The sequence below is a fragment of the Pterocles gutturalis genome, unplaced genomic scaffold (genome assembly GCF_000699245.1).
Source record: "Pterocles gutturalis isolate BGI_N339 unplaced genomic scaffold, ASM69924v1 scaffold28085, whole genome shotgun sequence".
Classification (NCBI taxonomy): Eukaryota; Metazoa; Chordata; class Aves; order Pterocliformes; family Pteroclidae; genus Pterocles; species Pterocles gutturalis.
This window is the reverse complement of record NW_010146697.1, coordinates 13504-38555: the sequence shown is the minus strand read 5'-3', so window position 1 is coordinate 38555 and position 25052 is coordinate 13504. Positions and strand designations below refer to the sequence as shown.

At 43.5% G+C, this 25052-nt stretch overlaps 1 protein-coding gene across 1 annotated transcript in view; it reads right to left on the bottom strand.

Moving 5' to 3' along the window:
* AMOT (angiomotin) overlaps positions 1 to 23812 on the bottom strand; it is a 31651-nt gene extending 7839 nt beyond the window's left edge. The window contains exons 1-6 of the mRNA XM_010085848.1: positions 23653 to 23812; positions 21302 to 22220; positions 14398 to 14851; positions 12470 to 12614; positions 10994 to 11086; positions 8199 to 8344 (exon numbers count right to left, since the gene is read on the bottom strand). Coding sequence (XP_010084150.1) covers positions 8199 to 8344; positions 10994 to 11086; positions 12470 to 12614; positions 14398 to 14851; positions 21302 to 22173 — 1710 coding nt within the window. The 5' untranslated portion in view covers positions 22174 to 22220; positions 23653 to 23812. The remainder of the gene's footprint in view (positions 1 to 8198; positions 8345 to 10993; positions 11087 to 12469; positions 12615 to 14397; positions 14852 to 21301; positions 22221 to 23652) is intronic.
* Positions 23813 to 25052: the final 1240 nt, after the last annotated feature.

Below are 25052 nucleotides of genomic sequence, written 5' to 3'. Positions count from 1 at the left end.
AACAAGTATTTTATTTGAAAAGTTACAATAAATGGTGAGTAATCCAGCCAAATGCCTTCCCACCAGCGCATGTACGTAGAGAGGTATTTTTATTCTTTGGTTGCTCAAGATTTCACGCTTGTTTGGAACGGGAGGGACAAGAACATTTTAATGCAACTTAATATTCCATTGCTGCTCTGCAGATAATTAATAAAAATGTTCTACTTAATAGATGTTTTTATTCCCAATCACAGTGTTTAATAACACTGATTTAAACTTTCTCAGACCCCAATAAAGTGTAGATTCGTGCACTAGTTTTACACTTACATTAACAGCAGCTCAAACTAACTCTGTAACTAACCAAAAAATATAAACCATGAGTCATCAGTAGAACCTAGAAATGGAGAGCACCCAGCATCCTGGTTTTGCATATGAGCTTACTGACCTGGACAAGAGTAGGGAACAACCTAATATCACTCATTGAGCTGAATAATAATCTCCTGAAAATCAACTCTTCTCCCTCACTCTTCTGTATAAAAAATTAAGGAAGGTCGGACAGGCATTTGGTCTCTTATTATCTACCACCAAGCATTTACATTGCTGAAAAGTTTTTTAACACACAGGTAAAATTCTCCTTGCAAAAGGTCGCCACTGACAACATTTTAGTTGTTTCATAATTAATAAACACGAGTACGCGTATGTGTGGATTAACGTTTTGGCCTGCAGTCAAAGAATACCAAGAGCCCAGCCAAAAAAGAATTAGGACACCGAAATTCCACTGAAACGTTCACTTTGAAAGTGCTCCCATCAGCCCAACCTGCAGGTGAAACATTGCAACACAAGCTGTTGCCCAACTTGCCAGCACTGCCTGCACACGCCTAACTCATGTGCCAGACCTAAAGGACAGGCACGGCTTGTTCAGTGGCTTTTCAGAAAGACAACTTTTTTTTTTTCCCCCCCTTCATAAAATACACTTCATCATCCAGCATCAGGAAGAATTAGGAATGTCAGAAAATGTTGGGGTTGTATGTGTGTGGTTTTTTTTTTAATGGCTTAAAACCAGAATAAATTCAGGAAGCTCTGAAATAATTTTAAGTTTTTAGGAACACAGACATTCAACAACCTTTAAAGGCACGTATGTTCTCTTGACAACTCAGCTTTCCCAACATGTCTTTTGACACAATTATCCTTCATATATGAGATTGTTTCCAATCATGTACTTGAGGCACTCAGTCAACCCGCTGCATATTCTGGCAGTGTCATTGATTTCCAGCTCTGCCATCTCCATTACTTCGAGTATTTGTGAAGAACAATTTACCTTTCTGTGAACCAGGATTCTCCAGGAGTGGTAGTAGTGGAATGTAATTTTATTTTATTTTTTTTAAAACCTTTCTGACTTGATCTATCCTCTCAATGTGAAGAGGATCAGGAATAATTCTTCCAAGCACAGAGGGATTTCATTACCATAAACTGAGAGTATGATCGTGTTTTCCTAAGACAGGAATTGGAAACAGAGTTTCCTGAGTATTGCCAGGGTGCTGCAGACATAAGTGAGATGGGAGGAAGGGAAAAAGACAGCATGATGAGGCTTGTTCTTTGTCATTTGCCATGGATTCCCCACCCTCTCTCTTCCAGCCAAGAGCCAAAACTGGCTGCTCAGTGCCAAGGGCGACAGTAACACCTACCACGGGGGGAGATGGCATCAAAGGATGCTGGAATTCTCTCCTCTGCAACAGGCCTTGCAGTGAACACGTGCTCTAGATAAGAGTTCATTCCTGAAGCTTTACAAGGATGCAGTCACACCCTTCCATATGTAATTTTAAATAAATTTGCCAAGGCAGTAATTTTCCTTTTGATGGTCCTGCATTTAACTAAGAAGCCAGCTCATGCTCACATAATGTACTGTAACTGTTTTGCCTTGAAGGGTGCTCTGAAAATGCGAAGGGTGCTCCGGAAATGCAGAGCATTTCACTCATTAGAATATCTTTATTATAGCACCTCTTTAAGACCGTAAGATCCCAAATAACCTTGGTGCACGTCTGAAAGCGCAGCAGAGCACTTCAGCCTGACTGTATCCCTTCCCAGCACTTCCTACAGCACAGGGCACAACTTTAATCATGTGCACATCTTCTCCAGGTCAACCCCTGACTGCTTTGGAAAACATCCTAACCAGGTCAGGTTTTAACTCTATCAAGGAGATTTCCTAATTAAACCATTTTAAAAATGAGCAGTCACTCTCCAGTTCACATCCACTACGATGTTTACGTAAATTCTGCAGCAGCACTGAGGACAAGAAAAATAAAGCAAGCAAGGAGTGCCTTGGGGCGATTGTAGAAATGTAGTACACAAAAATGTGAACTGATGCAGGGAATACCCCTGAAAGATTCTCTGGCCTCCCGATCAAGTATTTCTGTCTTCATTTTATTTCCTCTATCCCTTCTCAAGATTGCTTTCTGCAGTTGAGAGCCAGCTGGGAGAAGCAGAATACGCTTGGGATTCAGAGGCTTCCTGCTCACAAGAGTCTGGCTGACCTGAAGAGGAATCTGGTTCCAAGTGAGTCAGAAAGATTTACTGCCTAAAAATGTCTGCACAGCGATATCCCCAAACAGCAGGGTTTCCAGCAATGGAAAACGAATCAACCACTCTAAACATACAGGAATGAAATTATTAAACAAATTCACTAAACCTAGAAAAATTAAACCAGTCCTCAGAACGTTTTCATAGGAGAAAAGACTTCCTAAGACAACAAAACGCCTGGCAGCAGGCAACCGGCAGGTTCTCCACTACACAAAGCATTTGCATGGTCTCAAATCGATGGCCAAGGACAAAGCGCTCCCGTCAGAACTAGGGACATTTCATGATTACCACAACTGCCCACCAGAAAAGGGATTAACATTCTAAAAGCCAAACAAACCCTGTTCCTTCATTTGATTTAGGCTTTTCGGCAAAGTCTTTGACAAACCATGCAACTTCTTTCAGGGATCCCAGGTCCCTGCACGAGAAAGGCTCTGAAGAGGGCAGGGAGGTTTCCTGCACATAGCACAAGGAGCAGAGACATCCAGGAACGAGGGATTTTCACTGTCAGGTCGCTAGACACAAGGGAGGTAGAAGCTGTGACATCCTCCGGACTGGAGCTGCCTTTGCGGGACAAACGCAGTCCTGGACACAGCAGGTGAGGGGGAAGGAAGGATCTTCTCTTGTACAGAGATTCATCACTTCCAGATGCGTTACTCAGCAAAGAATTTTTCTGGGGAAGAAGAGAAGGCTTCCTGCATAGCCAGCAACGATTCAGAAACTCTCCCAGGCCTTTTGACAAACCCAGCCATTTCCCTCTTCATCTCGGACAGCTCCTATTTCAGCAAATTGGTAACACTCGTCAGCATCTGCTTGTCTCCCACCCACTATTTCTGAAATCTTCAAAGTCCTTTGTTTAATATATTCAGGGTGTTTTCATTACATTCTGGTTTATTCTAAAGCTGAATTCATTCAGATGCAGCTGAAAACATGTTTCCCCACAAGAATTTGCCTGCTATGGCAGAAATGCAGTAAAGAAAAAAAGACAGCAAGCACGTTTAAACCACCTCTCCCTCTTGCAGTTGGAATAGATTCCTCCAGGACGCCTTTGAACCCTCAGTTGGTTTGAATTCAGGCCCAGTAAGGCACCACTGGCCTCAGCAAGAACTCACGTTGCAGCAATTTGGTAACACTATTCTCTTGCTAGGGAATATTGTTTGTTGCAAGGGAACACCATAATGTCATCTCTCTGCTTGTTGGTGTTAAAATAAGTTATAACTCTCAAAGGCAGAATATGAGAGGTAGCGACACAGCAATAAAAAGCCAGTTCTGCATTGTTACGAGAACGCAGCTCATTAAAGACACAGTGAAGAGAGGGAGTTTTCTCTCCTCTCCACTCTACCCATCCATGAATGATAAGCCATCCAAAAAGTGTCCCCTTCAAAAGCAGCTCTGTCCTGAAATTAGTATTTATGTAGCTCTGAGAGGCTAAGCATTTAAGTAGGAATATCTTTTTATAGACCCAGAGAAGGGACTGGAAAAACCAGACAAGCCTTCAAGCACACAGACTCTCCTCTGGATCTCTTTCCTACAAGCCAGAGCTCTGTTCCGAAAGTATCTCAGATACAGCGTATGAAGTACAATAGATGTCATTTGAAAATGAACGTTTCCGCATTTCCCCACAGACAGAACCCTCAGTGTTATCAGAAATAGTGCGCTATTTCTCTCCACAGTAGCTGAGTGGGAAATGAACATAATATCTTAGCTCTGGTATCTGGTTTATGTTGAATTCTGATGGCTGAAAGATTTTATAGCTTCTATACACAAGCCACTTCTAGAAAAGATATTCCATTCAAGCTTCTTCCCTTCCCCCAGCCCCCAACTTGCACCTATTAGAGAGGATGTCTGGCTCCTTTCCACCACAAGGTGTGTGCGTGAGGATGGCAAAGAGTAGGTATTTATATCTGCTCAGGGGTAGTCACTATTTTTCAAAGCTGTCTCCTTAAGGCACTAATTAAAACAGTGGCTTGTAAAGTGGTGAAGCTAAGGAATACAAGTTACACTACTATAAAAAAAAAAAACCACAAACTTTTTTTAAGTTGAAGTGTGGTCTTCCATGGTATGAATTAACCGGGATAAGCAGAAATGACCAAGTTCAATAGAAGTTCTGGAAATTCTTTTTTTTTTTTTCCAAGTGTAAAAACAGTAGCAATTGTACCCTCTACATCCAGCAGTTGTGGTTAGATAAAGTATTTGGCATCAAGCTCCCTCCTGCAATATTACAAGCCTGGTAAGGAAGAAGCCAGCATTTACCCAGAGTCTCCGGCTGGTCCGGGTGGTCCTTTCTGCAAACCCAGCAGTTCCGCCTTTGGCCCAGAGCAAAGCGAAACTTAACCGTCTGCTCTGTGTGCTGAAGGCTCTCAAGGTGTATGCTAGAAGAGGCTGGTTAAATCATGGTAACACGACTATTTTACAAGCTCACCCGTACAGGTCATCTGTGACCATCCACCAGCTACAAACCTGCTGCACGCTGCAGCCATTCAAATGTTTACATCAAAACGGAGACCACCGTGGCAATCCATGCTCCAAAATGAGAATTTGTCATTGCAGAAATAAACTTCACACTATATAAAACTTTAATGGCAGCTCGTTCTAAATTTCAAGAGTCAGCTCACCCCTGCTAACAGACCAGGGAACGTATTCTGTGAATCTCTGCTTTTACTTCCAGCAGCTTCATACTATACTCCAGTATCTCCACGATCATTCCCTTCGCCATCACAGACAGCACCTCTTTCTCTTTTCCTTCCCTCTAACTTGGATGCTAAAATCCAACGTATACAAAAACTGTCAAAGCTCCATAGCAGTAGACAAGTATCTACATTTTACAGATGGGTGGTTTTGTCCAAACTGACACTATTCAGGCGAAGGATTTTTAAAAGAATCTGGAAGTTCCAATTCCAATGCAACATTTAAATTCAGCTATAGTAATACATGGCTTACAGCTCTCATTAGAACGGAAATATTCCTTTTATAAAGGATCTGGTGCGTATAAGGCAGGGTAACTCTGCTTAATAGGAAGTCAAAACGGAAGGAAAAAAAAAAAAGCTGAAAACTTACATTACAGGATGCAAGAACTGAAATATGCACACTCCCCCTCAGGCCCTGAGCCAGAGTGGCTGCCAAACCTCAGCGTAAGAAACTCCACCCTCTTCTGCGGGACTAGTTTGGAAATTCCTGGCAATTACAGGGACTAGTAACTCAGATTAAACTGGCAGCAATAAAAAAAATAATTGACAAATTGTTCATATATCTTGGTTACTGAACGTCACTAACTCAGGCTGACATTTACAGTCCCTTCCTAAATGGTGCCCTGAGCACTGAACAGCTTGCTTGGCTGTCTTCCGGAAAGTTATCAAACAGCTCAGGGATTTGAGAAGTTTCCATAATTTAATACTAATGAGGCAACAAATGCTTTATAATCTCAAGTATTTCATTAAAAAGTGATTTGGGAAACCTGCAAAAGTGACTCTTTACCCCTTCTGCTTCCCCACATTCCCCCTCACCTCTAGGAAAAGGCAGAGTTAATTCCTGCTCCCTCACTGAGACGCTTCCATATTTATCTACAACAGGAAGGGTGGCACTTCCTGCACACCCTGGGATTCGAGCAAAGGTTGGATGCAAATGACCACAAGCCCTCATGGAGGGCATTTCACTCTATATCAGCATATGTGTGGTTTTTTAAGCTATCATGCAATCTAACCCAAAATTACTTACCTATTTTACTATTCTACCTAGGCAGAAATACATTGCAACCCAATTCTTCAAGTAAAACGAGAAAAGTCTTTTGAAAAGGAAACATACAATCATTATTACCCCTAAAAGCTTCAACTTGTCTGTGAGAGGGTCAATATTAGTGCCTACACAGAGGTCCAACCTAGCCAAGTGCTGTGTGTGCTGGCCCCGGCTGATCACAGCACCTTCGTACACGTTGACTCCAAGACTGTGAACAGTTCCAGGGAAGTCTCACGGATGTCCGGTGTGCTTAAAGTTAGTCACACATCAAACTTTTAGTGAAATAGGTTCTGAAATCTGAATGAAAGCTAAAGAGCTCCAATAAATTGCAGGAGCAAATGACAGAATGGTTTTAGAGCCAAAGAGAATCATGTCCCGTTTAAATTACCCTAAAGCTTCCTGTCCCCCTGAGCAACAGAGGCACAAGTCAGCCTTACCAGGAGATGCTGCACTTTCCATGAAATCAACGGACTTTTGCACAAGGCTGAATGTGGCCGGTGATATTTAAGCATTCCTCTGATTCTGTCCTTCTTTTTTTATTCTTACGATTTGTTTTGCACAGAACCTGGTTCCCCAGCAATGGACCCCAGCCTGGCGATGCTAAGCGCTGTAATATGAAAGCTCCCTGCCCTGGACACCTGAAGGGCCTGGAAAGCAAAGAGGAACTGCCTGAATTTGATGTGGTGGAAAAAGGTGGAGCACTGGGGAGAAAGGTTACTAAGGTATGATGGCAGGCAAACCTGCAATGACATCCTGAATGAGCAAAGCTGATCCAGGAGGGGACAGACTGAGGAAGGGCTTCCATGAAGCTGAAGTGATTAAAAGAAAGGTACTGCAAGGGGTAAAAATTAAATGACACCAGGGAAAGAAACAAAGGAAGGTTCGGGGGAAGGGCTACTGAGGCAAATAGAGAGCTTAGAGAAGAGCACGCTAAAATTAAGAAGTGGCTCCAGCTGTACCTTGGACAGGAGGGCCACAGGCAAGATAAGATAGGAGGATGTTCAGTTTGTATTTGATCATTCCTCCTCTCTTGGCATAATGAGATCCTGAATGGAGAGAGGAGTAGAAGGAGACAAGGGGAGGGCTTGAGGGATGCCTCTGAAGACAGCAAGTTGCAGCATTAGAGTTAGGGTTGTGCTCAGCGACGGTAAGTGCCAGCAGGCAGGAAAATGGCAGAATTGAAGGAGGAGAGAACAAATCTGCAGTGGAGGAAATGTGCCTGGTCATGAGATTTCCTCCAGAGGCTCTCAATGGAGGAAGAGTAGGAGTAAAGGAAACAGAGGCTGGGAGTGGGAAATGGAGCCTTTGAGAGGAAAGGAGTAGGCGGGAGGAAAGAAGACGGCAGAAGGGCAGTGAAGTGAGAGCCATGTGTGAATGGCAGAGGTAAGGCTACAAAAGAAACTGCCGTGAAAGCTGCCCAGCTAAGCAGCTCAAACGCATTATCCCCTCTTGGGAGGAAAGGGAGAGAAAACAACCAAGGTCATGCCCAGCTTATTACAAATGCCAGGCACATACGGCGATCTGCACTGTGCACCATGATAACCTGCTAAGTGGAACACCTGGCAAGGGGACAAGCTGCATTCATTTGATATTAAAAGTCCATCCAGATCTGAATTTCTGCCAAGTTCAGGAAGTTGCCAGGGCTGGGATTTCAGTTCCAGCTCACTTTTATCAGTTGAAACAAAAAGAAAATGAAACATGGCTGCTTAGACGAAAGCACTTCCAAGGAAATACAGATTTGTGGCTTATCTGTGCACAGTTCAGTGGTTTAGCTAACCAACACAAAGCTAAGCCGATATAAACAGCTTTGAAGCAAGCAGATTTCCTTATAATTTGCACAAGACAAACTCATTCCCACAGTCACTTTTACTGGAGCCCAAGCTACCCTAATTTGTCTCTCCCAGCATCCTTACCTCCTCCTCCAGTTTCACCACCTTGGCCTGAGCATTGTTCAAGGCCTGGTCTCGGATCTCAATGTGTCTTCGTTGGTCCTCGTTGGTGGAGCGTGCAGCAGCCAGTTCTATTTCCAGTTTCTCTTTTTCCCGCTGCGTTTCCTTGTCTAGCAAAACAAAGTGACAGTTATCAATGGCAGCACTCATCTCTACCCAGCTTTCAGGAGTCTTTCACTCCAGAGGTGAAGGAAAGATTGTACTGGAACTTCTCACAAGAGAGAGAACGCAAATCTAGTCCTCAGGTGAAAAAAACAAAAAAGTACATGGCTTTCAAGGAAGAGAAGGACTCGTAACCTTGAAAAACAAGCATGATACCTTCAAGTAACAAGGAGCCACAATGCTAGCAAGAAGGAATAGAAGATGCATCACTCAGTACAGTCATGTAATTTGCTCTGGTTATGCAGATGGTTAGTGAAACTTGGCACCTCTTTACCTCTGAGCTTTCAGCAGTGGAAAACAAACTGGGTAACTTTAATATGCCAGGCTGGTGAGAGGACATGGCAGACTTCCGTGCCTGAAAAACCTGAGTTCCTTTTTTTCACACTGACCCCACAAATGGAATGTTGCTCTGCCTGGGGCAGCTGTCCTTCTCAATGTAACAGCCAGTTGTCCCACTTTGCTGGCAGTACCACCAGAGGAGTCAGAAAACAAGTGAGCAGAGAGAACTCCTCAGTCTTCCTCTACTGCCCTTAAAAACGACCCCCAGGGCCAGAACTAAGGCACATATCACTGCTCAAAGTAGACCTGCAGTTCAAGAAAGCCCTTCACCCAGCACTGAGAGCTCATGTCTGACGCTTTAAAGCCACCCCAAGCACTACAGCCCGTCCTTTCCTGCTGCTCTCCAGAAAGAGCTGGTCCTAGTGGGAGCAGGTATGTTGTGTGTTTCAGGAAAAGGGCAACTACCTTAATAAAAAAATAAATAGAATAAAATAATTGGGGACTGGAGAAATTATCACATGAGGGTGTAAAGCAAAGCCACAACACAGAGCTGATGTCCTCTGTGTATGCTGCCATTCCCAGCTCAAGCCAATCAGCTGCAATGTTAACATTAACACACTTGCTGGATACGCAGCCACAGAATACTCCCTGGAGTGATCTACACCCAGGACTGATGACACCAGAGAAACTGCATTCCAGAAACCAATATCCCACGACAAAGGAATGAGGACAAGGAGTGGAAGGCTTGAAAAACAGGAACTAGATCCTGGGTGTTAGGACAGACTGCATACAGAGTACACAGGCCCGTTTGTGCAAGCATGTGCATAACTATATTTACAGGACCACAATTATTCCCTTTCCTCTGCCAGCAGAGAGCCAGGAGCAGAGCTTTAGCAACATGGAATAGCTAAAGATTCCCTTCTGCTGGGGAATCAATGCAGCCCACACACAGGTTGCAAAACAAACCTGTCCATGATCAGCATCCAGAACTCTGCAGAGCAAACCCTGACTGTAACTTAGAGTTAGCCTGAGACATAAGACACAAGGCTAATGTCACCACCTGCCTATTCTTTTCTGCATCTCTCCCATCCCAGTATTTCTCCTCCACCCAGGAAATGAGTTGCTGACAGTGTCAGCATGCTAAAATGTATTGCAGAAAATGGGCAGAGATGAGACAGGGTGGCATTACGCCAGCAGGTATCAATCAGTGCCAGCAGTCTGTTTGTTAATCTCTAAGTGCTTGCAGCAAGGCTTTTGGAGGTTTTGTTCCAGACTTTTCCCCAAACGAGTACAGCTTTGCTTGACAAGTGCCTACAGCACCCCTGGAAATGCTGGGACTAATGAAATGCAGTGCTATGGTTCCCAAGTTCACCCAAAAGGAGAAAGTGAATGTAAAGCCTCACAGCTTTGACCTTCCCACCTCTCTGGGTAAACCTATGAACCTCAAAGTCCACACAACCAGTCTGAATGCGAGACTGAACGCACAGACTTTCCACTGCCACCAGGAGTCTGGAATTCACAGGCTGACAGCCATCTGCTTGCAACGTCAGCCACAAGGAATAAGCTAAAGACAACACTAGAAAGGGATACCAGCATTTGTCAGGAGCAGCAGTGTGTGTTACACCACAGAAAATCTCTATTTTGCAATTTCATTGCATTACCTTTTTATATAACAATTGGAGAAAAGCGAGCATTGTCAGAAGGGTGGAGTACACTACGGGATGAGGGAAAGTTGGCTCACTGCCGTCGGCCTCAAGACATTTCAGTACAAAAGAAAAGCAGCATTTCACACCCGTCATTTTGGCTTGCCTTGTGATAAAACCACTGCTTGTGGACAGATTTCTTGACCCTTACAGAGCACAACATATTACAGGCAGTGTTCATCCCCTTTACTTTTGGTGAACTGGACAGAGCAGCAGCAACTTAAGACACCTACTAGGTTCCTGTCCCACTGGCCTTAACTCACGCCAGGACTCCTGTCAGCCTGGAAAGGTTTAAATTCGAAGCTTCCAGGGGACAAAATAGGTGGACAAAATACCCCGTACTTTATGGAGTAAACACCAATTTTACAGTTTAACTGCAAACTACATTTGGTCCAAAATCTCTAATAAATGCCATCAGGTGGACTTAACATACTGACAGAAAAGAAATTCTTGAGTCCCTCCTCCTTTCTCCACTGCCAGTTCTGGACTGTCACTGCCCTGATTTCTGTCCCAGTAGAAAATCGACAAATCTGAACTACACTAATCTGCTGCACTGTTATCCTTCCCAGGGTGACCAGAGCATTTCTACTGACCCATAATGATTGTGTAACTCACTTTGTGCAAAGAGTTGAGAGATGGTTTTCCGATTGTCTTCAGACCCCTCAAATTCCTTCTCCGCAAGCTGCTTGTTGGCTGTCTCCATACGTTCTGTAATTTTTTTCAACAAAAAGAACACTAAATAATTAAAAACTTTCAAGCATTAAGTCACGTGTGATCAGGAAACTTCTAATGCAACCTAGGGGAATGGCTCTCCTAATTCTACACTGCCAAAAGTAAAAAGCCTATGAGAAGCTGGCACTAACTTTTGAAATGTTTCAAATTCTGTCCTTGAGAAAATATTCTCAATGAGATAAAATGGGCTAAATGAAAGTTCCAAATAAATTAAACAATTATAACACATAAAAAGTTTATTTTTTCAATTTTTACAAATGTTAAGACACTTTTCCATGCAAATAAATCTCACCATGCAATTAAAATATTCCCTTATAATTCTCTACTAAATCTTAATAGCTAAAAGATTAAATCACTGTTGTCCAATTACCTGACTTCAGGGAAAAGTATAAAACCCTAAGGACAGCTTAACAGTTCTGCTGCTGAAGGCTGTTAGAAATTTCTATCAGTCTATGAAAATAAGAATAAAATGTTTATGCTGTGTTTTATTATGAATAAGATTATTTAATGCAGGCTTTTGTGTACCGTCCTTCTCGATAGCACCAGGCACTGCATGGACTTACTTCTTGGATGCAAAACAATTCCTGGGAGCACAGCCATAGTGAGAGACTAGGGGCAGTAAGAGCAGATGACATGTAGGATAATCAGAAGGCTTTCACAAAAAAATTAGAGTTTAAAAGACTGAATGTACACCTTTAGACATCTCAAACTGCAGATGTTTTTTGCCTTTCAAACTAACGCTTAAACTTTGACCCATGTTAAGGTCAAATACCATTCAACATCACTCTCCACTGCCAGCCGTCGCACTGTCTCAGCCTCTTAGCAAGAACCAGACACTAATAACACCTCACTCTGGAAAAGGAAGGGACATCCAAAAAACCAGATGCCTACATTGATAAGGAATGACAAGACCTTCAGGAAGAACAGTCAGTCTGCAGTTTGTATGTCAGTGCAAAAGGGTCATTGGACAGGAAATAAAGTGAACATGCCTGGTGTGGGATTAGGCAGTCAGCAAAACGGCTTTCCATTTGTATAAACTGAACAAATTGTACAAATTGTGTCTAGGGTTATAAGACAAGAGAGAATTCCAGGCTTGCATCTGGTTTGTGGTATTTGTCTTATCACATGCTTCTCCTCAATGAGAAACAGGCTGGAAATGAGAGACTACAGCACTCTCCTAAACCTGTCTTTTCCATACTCCCAGCAAGCACTCAAAACCTCAGACTATTGAATATACCCGAGCATCCTGACTGTCATATTCCAGGTATGTGAATTCTGCAGCAAAACCCTGTCCTGCCAAGTAAGTACAACAATTAAAAAAGAAATAAAATTGAAGAAGAGAAGTTTTACTTAATTCACCTCTTAGATCCCTGTTGAAATCATGAAGCCTACGAATTTCTCCTTCCAGCTTGTTTCTCATGGCCTTTTCCAGGGCATCCCGCTTAGAGGAGGATTTCTCCAGGTTTTTGTATGCCTCTGAAACCTGTTGTATTTCTGTTTCCAGCTGCAGTGGAAGTGAAAACAAGTACTTACTATTTTATCACTAACAAACCTTTTCATTCAGTCTCAGAAAGTACATCACCTTTTCTCAAGTTTTCGTTATTGAAAGAAACCTACACCTATACATTAGGTAAAACAACACTGTCTCAGGTTTGTGATGGATCCCTCTGTATAAAGAATACCAATGGCTGAAATGAAGATTCCAGACTCTAGCTCTGTTTCCCCAGTACAATCAGAGCACAGGTATGGCAAATCAAAGAAGTGCAGATGCATCTATTTTTTTAATAAGACTGGGGCAGTTTGGCACTACTGTTAGTTTGGGCAAAAAGCACTTACATAATGCGATATCATGTTGAGTAAGTAAAATAAAACAAGAATGGCAGACAAAACTAGTGGTAGATCTTGCATCACTGATGAACGCTGCAGATCTATAATTGTTATGGTCCAAAATTTACAATAAAACCTCCTGACGTTCTGTGTTTACACTTCTCAATTTTGTTGTGCTTTTAAATACTCAACTTACTAAAAGGGGGAAGGAAAACATTTGCAGTAAAATATGTTTCATCCTTCCTCCCAGCCTCCAGTGTAAAGCTTCTCTGATCACCCAGAGCAGGAGATTCACTTCTAACTCTCTTCACCAGGCATAGTTTTGCATTGCTATGGAAGGATGGATCCACGTAACAGCAAACCGCATGAGCACTGTCTACAGCAAGGGATCAACAGGGGGGTGGAGGGAAGTTCATTTTTATCCTTCTTTCATTATCAGGAAGCTGTCAAACATTTATCTAAGGCATTTCCTGGCTAGGAACCTTCCAAAAAAAATACAACAAAATGAATGTATGTCCCTGGAAAGAGGTAACATAGGGAGTAAATGAGTGTGGAAAGCCACACTGGCCACCTGAACTCAAACAAGTGTTCTAACACATTTTTATGGCCCTGGAGACTACTCAGTGCAAAGAGCACAGCAAGGCTAACAAAGTCCTAAATTGCAAGTAGCATCCGACTTTTCACAGCTGCAAGGCAAAAGCAAAGCTGACCTGCTGCACAGTTTTAAACCACTGGTCATCACAAAGTTATTTCTATGAGGCTCCAATGAAAATACCTCTAAACACGCACATTAACAATGGGTCTCACTGGGATTTAAAAAAAAAAAATGTTTTAGCATTTTAGTTTTTTAACTTGTTTTGTAAAGCCCAAGGTGGCAAACAGCTCCATCTAAAACAAGATACTGAGTTTTCATGGCAATTGTGTGGTATTAAGGGAGTGACAGAAGCAGCGTTAGTTTCAGTCCTGCACTCCAAATGTCTTCCATGCAGCCACAGCTGTACTTCTGCACACTGTCCTGCCAACCAGCATCGTAGCAATGTCCCCTGTTGCCTCCTTGAGAGGCTATGGTCTCATGTCATTCCAAACAGGCCCTTCTTGCAGTCTCTAAAGTCTTTCAGACTGATGGGAAAATGAAGCCTGCTGCTATCCTGGACATAGGAACACCAGCTTCAATTTCACCAAGCAAGCCCAGCAGTCAGCCTCTTCAAGACAGCTGATGAGGGTGTGCTTTTGAGCATGGTCAATTAGCTGTTAGAATAAAACTGAAGGCTTTGATTCTATCTTCTGACAAAGTTAGGCTGCTGCCCAAAGGGACACAATACAGACTAATCAATCTGCATATAAAAGACTCTAAAGTAGATAATCAATCCCCTAAGCAAGGAATGTAATAGTTGCTGATTAGATGATTCAATTATGGATGACACTAGACACAGGAGTGCCTGATATTGAAAAACACCCACCTTCTGCAGCCGGGCTACCTTCTCATAACACCCATCCAGCTCCTGTCGTAGAGACCGGTTCTCTTCTGACAGGATTTCCACCATCTGCTGGGCCCTGGAAACGATGGCAAAAGGATCTACTTGCATCTGCTGGTATGGGGAAGGTATCTGCTGAGCCCGGGACATTACTGAATAGGAATCGCCTTGCTGCTGCTGCGGGCCTAGGAAGGGCTGGCATAGTCGGTACAAATCTCCCTGGTGGACTTGGTTTGACAAGAATGGCTGCTGGGTCCGTGGCAGAATGCCAGGATCTCCCTGGCTTGGAGTCAGAGGTTGCTGATGCTGGGAAGGGGACAGCCTGGATGGTGGCGGAGACTGAAGCAAAGTCAAAGATCCCAAGGACGTCAAGGAAGAAGTAGGGCTGTGGTGGTGAGGTGGTCTCTGTTGTAACTGCAGCTGCACATCTGGGTTCTGCCTGGAAAACAGAGAGCAGAAGTTCTGTCAAAGTCATGCAGAAGATGGTGCACAAACCCAGCGACAAGGTGTGGGATGACCTGTGGAGCTCCTATGCACAGGTCTTCCCACACATAAACTCATATGTGAGGCTTTCCTCATTTTTATAAGTTTGCTTTAAAAAATGCTTCAAAATCAAATAATTACCAGAAAATATATTCTAAGTGCACACAGGTCTTTCCTCTTGAGTGTATTTTGTACAGAAACACTAAGAGAAACTCCATCAACAATTGCTGAACAAAATCATTTTATAAATTCTCTCCACACTTTGTGGATAGAACAGCTAACCTGAGAACTGTTAGGAACGGGCTCTTTTGTTCTGTCCTGAAACATGCCATCTCTCATGGAGAACACCGTGAATTTTCTTTTGCAGTTCAGGATACAGAGCGCTCTGTTAGTATGCCAGAACCACTGATTTGAGTTTTCCGAAATACCGACCAACAAGCTGTAGCCTGGTCAAACAACAGTTAAAGGATCTGAAAATCAACCTAAGAGTCAGAAGCAGCCTTTTGATGCAGAACCACCTTCAGATATATGCAGTAGGATCTTTAGTGCTCCTAATGCTAACCTGTAGGATATCAAAGACAGATCCAGCAATCTGTACCATGCTTCAGCCTATCACAGAACTAACTCCAATCTACATCAGCTCACATTTCCCAGTCACTGGAGATCCCCAGCTCAACTTCTGCTTTATTAGCCAAGTAAAAAAATCTCTCTTAGAAGATTTTGTAGATTTATTGTGCTTGGATGACTTCAGGAGGCAGGTTTGGCTTCCTCCTCCAAAGACATTCAACCTTTAACTTCTCTGGATGTTCTTTATTCTAACAGTTGAAGTCACTCCCTCTCCATGCTGCAGCCACTCTCTTCTTAAGCACAGACCTCAGCCTGGTGCAGACCCAGGCTGGCAGTTCAACGTGTTCTGAAACACTCCTGCTCTTCTGATAAAATTTCCCACCCTTCGGGATGCAGTTCAACCCTGCAGCTGGAGAAGCACATACTGTTGTTCCACCTAGCCATAGCTGCCACAGAACACCCCCGTGGGTTGTCTGTGTTCACGGGAACAACCCTACGCGCTTGCTCTGCTGGGTGCAGCCCACAGCATTGCTCCTCCACCACACCAGCAGCGTTAGTGGCACCTCAACTGACAACAGCAAGCATGAAGCTGTACCGGGAACTAAAGGGTTACACAACGGGCTTCTCAATGTGCAAACACTCATCCTTCCTGTTCTCTGCAGAAAGAACGCATCAACTCGCATCAACTCTTCATACCCGTCCAAAGAGGAAACATCTGCATTACTCACATCTGGCTGGCAGCGCATGTAGGAGTTCATACATTCTCAGCCCAGCGCAGGGTTCACTGTTTCGTACATCTTATGTCTCATTTTCCCTGCTTTCCAGCAGAGAAGGTGCACAGAAACCTCCAAGCTGATGCTCCAATTCTTTAACAGGGAAACAAATCTAGCCTTTGTCACTTAGGGTAAAACAAATAATTACTGCTCTAGTTACTGTTTCTCTCTTTCTCACACTCAGGTGACTCTGGTCCCTGTCAGCAACACGATTTCAGGAGCTGTATTTTCCCAGAAACGATCACATGCTGCATGAGGATCTCAGGGGTCACGCAGAAGAGAGATGTGCAATTAATATCCTCAGGAATGTTCAGTTTAGTAGCAGCAATTCGGTTCCTCTCCTCCTGGGAAATCAGCTCTACTTATCACTGCATGTACTTCATTACCTTTATTGGCCAGTTCTCATAGTGAAGAATGAGGCAAAACTGTCCCATGCCATGCTCAAGGTCACTTGGTTTCTCTCAGGTAGTTTCCAGCTCCTTTCTTAGCTCACCTAGTCATGTGCAGAGTTGAAAATTTCCATCTTCAGAAACCACTTGTCTCCTTGAGCCTGTTCTTTACCTGACATCATGCACCCCTGTTTTGATGTTACAGTCAATTAGGGAATAACCTTGCTGCGTGACATTGAAGCTATGATGACTTACAGAGGTTAGATCAAAACAAAAATGTTGCCAGTCTGCCTCATGGATGCAAAAAAACACCTTTTCCTACAAAATACTCCCTTCCAGTCTGACAACAACCCGAAGCCGTTCCTCAGAGAGGCTGGCTCTGCTGATCGCAATGTGTTAATATTACAAGCCTAATGAGGACTATTTAGATGCCAACGTTATCAGTTTGAGCGATCTGACTAAAAGCATCTCGTTATTCTGCCATCAGAGACACATGGGCAGAAACTTGCCATTTCCACAGGACCCGAGCACTAATGAAAGGAACACAAAGATGGCCAAAGAAAAACAACAGCAGCGGCTAAACTCTGAAGGGACACTCTTTGTACTGACATGACCGGTAATGACATTTTTTTTAAACCCATTATAAAGAACAGCTCTAGGAAATCATGGCTGAGTATTTCTAAACAAGATACATTTCCAAGATTTCCAGCATCTTGGCACTCGCATCCAAAGCCTCTTGCATCTTGAAATTATACCAACCTCGTGGGTTCAAGCTGCAACATGAGAGCCGGGAGCCTCTAGTTCTGCTGCATTACCAACAGCATTAGAGCTTCCAAAATGTCACAAATGCGTTTATATTCCCAGCAAAACGAGATAACACAACTGGGGTAATACATCCAGCCTTAAAAAAAAAAAATCCTAGTAACCTCACAGTGACAACTACACCCTTTAAAATGCCCACCTGTACATACACGTTCAAACAACATTTTAGCATCCCCACTACTTTCAAGTTTTGTCTCATAAAGGACTTACACATATTTTGTGGGTTCAAAATGCCTGGCTCTAAGATCCCTCAGATTAACATGAGAATTGCAGAATTTATTTCTCTGGTAAACCAATTTTGGACTGAGAGATTCAGAAAGGTAAATGAACAACTGGACTTCTCAGGATTTTTAAGCCAGACTGCAAAATTTTAAGGTACAAACCACTGCTGGGGGTCACCAAACAGAATTGCCGATAGAATGGTAGTAGAAACTTTCCTCCATGAGAGAATCAGTCCTCGGGCAACACTGCAGTAATAATTAAAATCATATCCAAACTAAACACTTCATGCAAAAATGCAGAAAGACTCTCAAAATACATGGAAAATAAAATTATGCAATCTCCTTCCATTTCCCTCAGTGTCACAAAGACCTGAAAAACCGCAAATGCAGGAAAACAACTCAGGGTAATGATTCCTGCAAGTGTTTAAGTCTGAAAGCATAACTTTAAGGGTCACTTCATTCTGAAGACTGTACCACGCAAGAATCTCTGCTTCCCTTCCAGTCCCTGGCGCGTATCAGAGAAACACACCACATGGGCCAAGTACAAACCTGGATTTATGGTTCTGCAACTACAAGGGTCACATCAGCTTTGAAGTCACGAAGACAGAGATATGGCATGAGGGCAGCTCTGCAAGCAAACCTACCACCAGGAGCCCCGAGGCTGCCAGGACTGCAAACATCAAGTCACACAGAAGATCCGCAGGCAGAGCAACAAAGTGGGGAAGGGCAGAAGAATGAAGAGATCAGAAAAGGTCTCTGGCTCGTTAAAATTTTTTCTGCCTTCCCAGCTTCTCCAGCCTGTTTCATGTCCAAGAAGCTATAGCTCCCCTCTCTTCCACAGCCCTCCTGCACAAACCGGGAAACGCTGGCGGCAGGAGGGAGCAGACTCCACTTGATTAGACAGCTGAAATCAAACCAACACATTTTTGTTCTGCTTCCTAGTCATACCTGATTATCCCCTACTTTGATGCTGCTCAGGGGAACACAGTGCACAGAAGCGATTTACTAATTATGGGACAAATTCTGCAGACCTCCTTCTCAGAAAGTTTCTGTGAAGTCAATGGGATTAATCACCACAGCAGGAGCTCAGTCATTTGGGCTTCGAACAGAGGATGGTGCTTGAATGAGAGAGACAGCAAGCTTCCTCTGCACCCAAAACCACACCAACATGAGCCCCTTCTCCCCCATCTCTCACTGTTCGGCCACAAGAGACCTTGCAACCCCACAGGACACTGAGCCCAAGGCACCCGTCTTCTCCTCTTAGATCTGAAGGTTTGTTTTCATCACCAGTGTTAAAGTGAAGTTGAGATGTTAAGGACAGAACAGGATTTTGGAGCTCCACATGAAGCCAGCCCTCTTCTGAACTTTCTCTAAAATTTCCAAATAACAGCACAGATGCCTCTGGCATGCCCAGTATTTACATTAAATCAACATCATTATGAATATATACGTGTTCCCAAACTTACACCGCCCAAGAGCAGGTGAGGCAAACTGTTTGCAGACTGGTTGAAACTTACCACACAGCCCATTCCTTTCCCAGACTGGGGAGGGTGAAGCATGAGAATGCTGTGAATTCCCCAATGTTTATCTTGCTCAACGAGTTTTATTTAACCGCATCGTTAGGTCACCCTCAAATTCCCCCGAACAATGAGGGGAAAAACCCGCAGAAAAGGGTGTGGCTTCACAAGCAGAAAGAAGGGGCTTTGTTTCCTTGACGCACGGTTCAAAAAATGCACACATTTACCAATCCATAGTAATCCCGATAAACACAGAGCAGGAAAACTGGCATCTCAGAAAATACTTTATCATTCCAGCAAGGTTGCAAAGACACTCGTTAGCACTGCCTGGTGCGAGGCAAACGAACTCCTGCAAGTTGTATGCCTTTAAAATCCTCACACCATTACCCAGCTGCACCTTTACTAACACAGAAGGTTACTTGTCTAAATGACAGTTTCTCTTAAAGTGTGTGGGAGAGGGAGGGGAATAGAGGACTCGCTCCCTTCCTTTGCTACGCTGCTCTGTAATTTATGGATTAGTCTTGCAATTGTTCTACTGCTTCAGCATTTGCTTGCAAAGGAAACCTCTTCTCTGTGCAGCTATTTAGGTTAAAAAGTAACCTCATTAGATTCCCAATGCTTTGAAGACAAATTTCAGTTGCTTCCCCTACTGGAAACCTTGCCAGCTGAACCTTTCTCCTCCCCCCTCCTTCCCTCCCCCATGTTCTTTCAAAGCAGCCAGGATCCATCCAATACAGACAAAAATCACCCTGTCTAGAGGAGCTGACTGTTGGCGTGTTTTCAAATACCTCTCCCTTAAACAGCAAGCAGGCTACGTCTCAGATCCACTATATATAATATTACGAGTATTTCTGATGCAGCATAACCATGAAGGATCTGTTTCCCTTTCCTGTGTGCACAGAGATTTGAGGCCTTTGAATTTTCAAAAACATTTGCAACGAGCTTCTACAATCATTACCCCTCCTAAACCCTTTACTTCCCCTTTTCCTGGCCTCTTTATTATTTATTTAGCCAGATCAAAGGGCCTTTTCATCAGGCTTGTATGCTGCTGAAGTCATTTCAGATCACAAACAATGGTGGACAAACTCTGAAAATAGCTCCCCATAGGACTAGGAAGGTTCTGAGCAGATTCAAATTCCCCAAAGCTGAGACTCTGTTCCCAAATACAGACGGGTTTCTTCTTCACGCTCCCCTCAAAACACAACATGATATGTGCAAGTGCAGAGAGTAGCAACACCCTCCTGTTGCTCCTTTGTATTAACCTTTTAGCGTCAAAATGAGTCCAAAATCATTACACCAAATCCCACCTGGTCTTGGGCAGAGATGAGGTGGTAAGGAAACAGGTAAAGTAAAGCCGTATTTTCAGCCAACCTGAATAAAACTTCATCTTCACCCACATGGACATCAGTGTTTGGCTCTAGCCAAATCCAGCTCCTTATCTAGAGGAAACCAGAACAGGCTGAGATTTGAAATGATGCAAAGAAAATCAGCAAAAGCTAAACAAGGAAGCCTGGGATGAGGCACAAAGCACGCTCCGTTTTCCACTCCTACGCATTGGTCCACTGAAAATAAGATTTGAACAACTCTAAAGGAAGCTCAGGTGATTTTTGTTACCTGCACCATTATCGCTTTCATTCACTTTTTCCTTTCCTATGAAGCATTTAGATGCAGTTTAAACCTAAAAAAAAAAAAATCTTTTGCCTGGGCAAATGTAATTAAAGAAGAGCTTAAATCTTGCAATAAGTAACTGCAAGTTTCTACAATGAATCACAGCATAACTTTGGCTTTTGTAACAAAACTTTTTGTGAGGCTTTGGAACCTCAGCATTAAACTTCCCCATGACATAAAATCAAGCTGGCTCGTTGTGCAGTTGTTTTTTTTTTTTTAATATGTGGGGTTTTTTTTTAAAAGAGTCAGGCCTCTCTAGGTAAGCTACTGGAACAGGTCACAGTCCCTCCAGAAGCACTCAGCAGCTGAACACAGTATGTCATCTCACATAATAAAGATGGGATCTCTGCTGAAAGAAAACCTGCCTCTGGAGTGAGGGCAAAGGACAGAGTTTTATACCGTCTTTCCTTATGTGGCTGTCACGGAGTTTGTTTTAAGATCTTGCTTACCTGACTGACCCATACTCAGGGGGATGTTGATACCTCATCATAGGCCCATCAGATCGTCCCTGCTGGCTCATGCGATGATCACTATAGAAATGTCCCGAGTCCTGAGGTTTGCAGTTCATAGACGGGGTGGACACATTTTTGTAAGGATACTCTGGAGGAGGACCCCGCTGCTCCATTCCTTTCATGTTGGGCTGGGAAGGGGGCTGCACCGAGTTCTTGTAGAACTCATTTGAGCCAGAATTTTTATAAGGGTCGCTGGACTGCTGAGGAGAAAGTGGAGAGAGAGGTGAGAGCGGCGCGCTCGTGACAGGCGCATGGGCCTTGACACCGCTGGTGGCCAAGGACAGCTGCATCAGCCTCTCGCTCAAGGAGCGGACGTGCCCTTGCTTGAGGTCCTTAAGTCCTTCATCCTGGTGGACCTTCCCTGGGCTCACCCGCTGAACAGTGGGTCGCCCTTCAGTCCTCATTTTTTGGTTGGTGACCCCCGTTACATAAAACGCTGCCCCGACACTAGCATGCGGCTGGCCCCTGAAATACTGTGACTGGACTTTGGCTTCCTCGTAGGTCGGGAGATCCTCGCTGTTCTGAAGTCGTGGGGAGAGCTGCTTCTCCATGATGCTGTTGTCCACCTGTATCTCCTGGCCCTGGGGCTCCTGACGGGCAGCATGAGTCACAAGCTGGTGGTCCTGGGAGCTCAGCCCTTCGTTCTGAGATGCTGGACTCCCAGTGCTGTTGAAAGGGGGGGCATTTCCTGTGGCTTGCTGGTGTAAGGCAAGAAGGTTACGGTTGTCATTTGGGTTTCCGTATCTGAGCTGCTCCTGCAGCAGGCGCTGTAAAACTGTCGTAGCTGCTTGCTCTTCTGAATTCCTCATCTCAAACTGTGGTGTCTTTTGGGTGGAATGTAAAAGCTGCCCTTGACCTAAGGAAAGGAGACACGGTTATTAGCGCCTGAGTGGATCAAGCAAGAGACATTTAAGAGCAATGGCTTGAAATACAGAAAAAAAGCAGGTTAGATTACCAAAGGTTCCCATAACAATGGGGGTCATCACGGCCCTTGACCTAAGAAGGACTTGCATGCCAGGGGGCAAAAGGTGATGAAAGGTGACTTGCAAATTTATAGGAATATCAATCGACTGCAAGCTGTAGGGATGCATGCTGAATACCTCAGACAGAAAGGCTGCTTTCAGGCAGAGAGGAGACCTATAATTCACAGGATGATGGTAAAAATGCCTAAGACCTGTTTGCTTTACACTTAGGGTGACCAACAGTAAAATATTATTTCCCATATTTGCAGGCAGACAAGGATTAAAGGGTGAAATCAGCAATTTGTCAGTTTTAAGAAAAAAAACCAGAAGACAGGCCCATTGAGATAGTATACGGTTCAAAAGGAAGTAAAGAAATCTCTTAGCTTTGATCGTTTAAAGCAATTAATGAATACCTCGTTAGCCAGCAGGTTTTCAGAGTTATGAAATACCCAGAGTGAGATCAGCATCTAGTCTCCCTGCTGCAGAAAAAACTATGCACTGGTGCAAGTGAGGACTCTGTAACTTCCTGCTATACAAAGGCAACCAAATCCTCACACATGTAAACATCGTCAGCTGAATGCATGCAAATGCAACAGGAGGAAAAAGAGTTGTCTGATCTAAGGAACAGAAAAAGACCTCTGAGTGGCAGGAAAAAACACTGTGTGCCAGGAGGAGAAACACAAAGAGCCAATGTCAAGCACATCCTAAGTACAGATTAAGCCAGTGACCAACAGCAATCACACTTCGCTCAGTCTCCCCGTGGAGTCAGGAATTTGTCATGGAAACTCAAGCCCGTTGGCCTTGCGCGAGTTGAAGTATCCAAAATTAATGATACCTTTGAGACATTTAACTAAAAGCAGAGCTACTTTTGAGCTAGAACAGTTCAGAACAGAGAGTATGCTCGACTTGTTGGCTAAGCTGTGGCTCTGCCCTGACAGCAGAACCCATGTTGGTATGCTAGAACTTTATTTTGACCCCTTTTTTCTGCATAACATTGTCCCTTAGCAAAAGGTAACTTGCTCCCAACAGCTTGTTGTGTGGCAGAAGCAGGGATAGCCTGCAGGAGTCAGGAGACCTGAAGGGTCTGCTTTGTTCTGTGCCTCCACAACCACCCAGCTCCCTCCCCAAGGCCAGCCTGCTGCAGGAATCTACCCCTGAAACACAGGGCCTCAGCACATCAGGCAGGCAGAACCCTCCTGCAAACATTAACGAAGAGAATGGTAAAATCCACTTCATTCCAGGATACCTCATCAAACTAGGAATTGAGGCCCTGTTAAATGATTTGGAACATGATTCTTCTGAAATCCTGTTTGAAGGGGCACATACCTATTTCCTTCACTTTGACTTCCTGGGTAAGGAGGAGCAGTTCTGCCACATGGAGGGGACACACAGCCTTCCTCCCGCAAGTCCAAAATCTCCACTCAGAGATGGCTTCAGTCTCCTCTTCAGTAGGCCAGATCACTTGATACTCTCCTCGCTTCCAAAATAATTCTGAGGAAAGCATTGAAAACATCATTTTAATCAGCAGATGAGACCCTAGAAATAATAAACCTTGGCCCATATTTCAGATTTTTCTTTTGTAGCTTCTTGTGTTCTCCCAGAGCCCAACAATTTTGATCCCTTTAGGATGAATGAACCCCCCTGTCCGTAGCAATCTACTCCAGCTGCTGCTTTAATCATGACAATTTCTGCTCCAAGATTAAATGTTGCCAAGTAATGCTCTGTCCCATCTGTGCCTCCAAGTGAAACAGTGACTAAAACCCGCTAATTCTTTAACTCCATTGTTTTATTTTTTGCTAAGAATGAAAGCTGCAGCACAGATGATGATACCCTGTGCTTATGGCTCCTTTTCCAGGGGTGCTTTATATTTCAAACTATATCAGCAGAAATCCTTTGACGAAAGGTGATATGGTTAAATCCTTTCTAAACTTCAACAAATTATGCCTCAGAAATGACTGTGAGAATGATCAGTATATGAGTATTACCTTTATTTTACAGACTGGGAAAGCAAGGGGAAGAAAAGGACACTGACCAAGTATATGCCAGAAATACATTGCAGAGCACAGCTCTAATTCCCAAAACATTCTTTAATTACATTACTTTTCCCTTTCAGAATATAAAGCACTAAATAAACTTTAACCATTGAGGGGAGAATCAGGAGAACATAGAAAAATGTGTATTTAGGTGTGTTATTCAAGAAGCAGTTAAATCTACTACTGAAGGTGTCCTGAAGAAAAAGGCAAATGATGCAAAAGAAGTGGAACATACTTGTGCACTCGGTGTGCTTATCCTTTAAGGGCAGGCAATTAAAACAGAACTAGTGAAATTTAAAAAATTCATTGAGATGTACAATTTAACTTCATTTCCTGGAACGTTTGCAAAAAATAAAGTGAACATACGTAGTGAAGGAATGCAGACGTGGATACTTCTGTCTCTGTCTTATTATGGCACACATCCACACCCAACAAAAATTATCTCAGATCTGCAAGTTAAATACTTGAGGTGTCAACAGCAATTTCAAGGCACATGAACAATATCTAACTAGGGAACAAGGCTGACTTGTGTGGCATGGTACTTCAAGATGGTGGTTGAAAAAAAAAAAACATCTAATGTCAAATTCTTGACTGGTGACTTAGCTCGAGAGGGATATATTGAAAACAGCTGCCAGCAAATATGCAGTAAAGAACCTTTAAACCAGGCATTAAGATAGCAGATAACTACAGCCA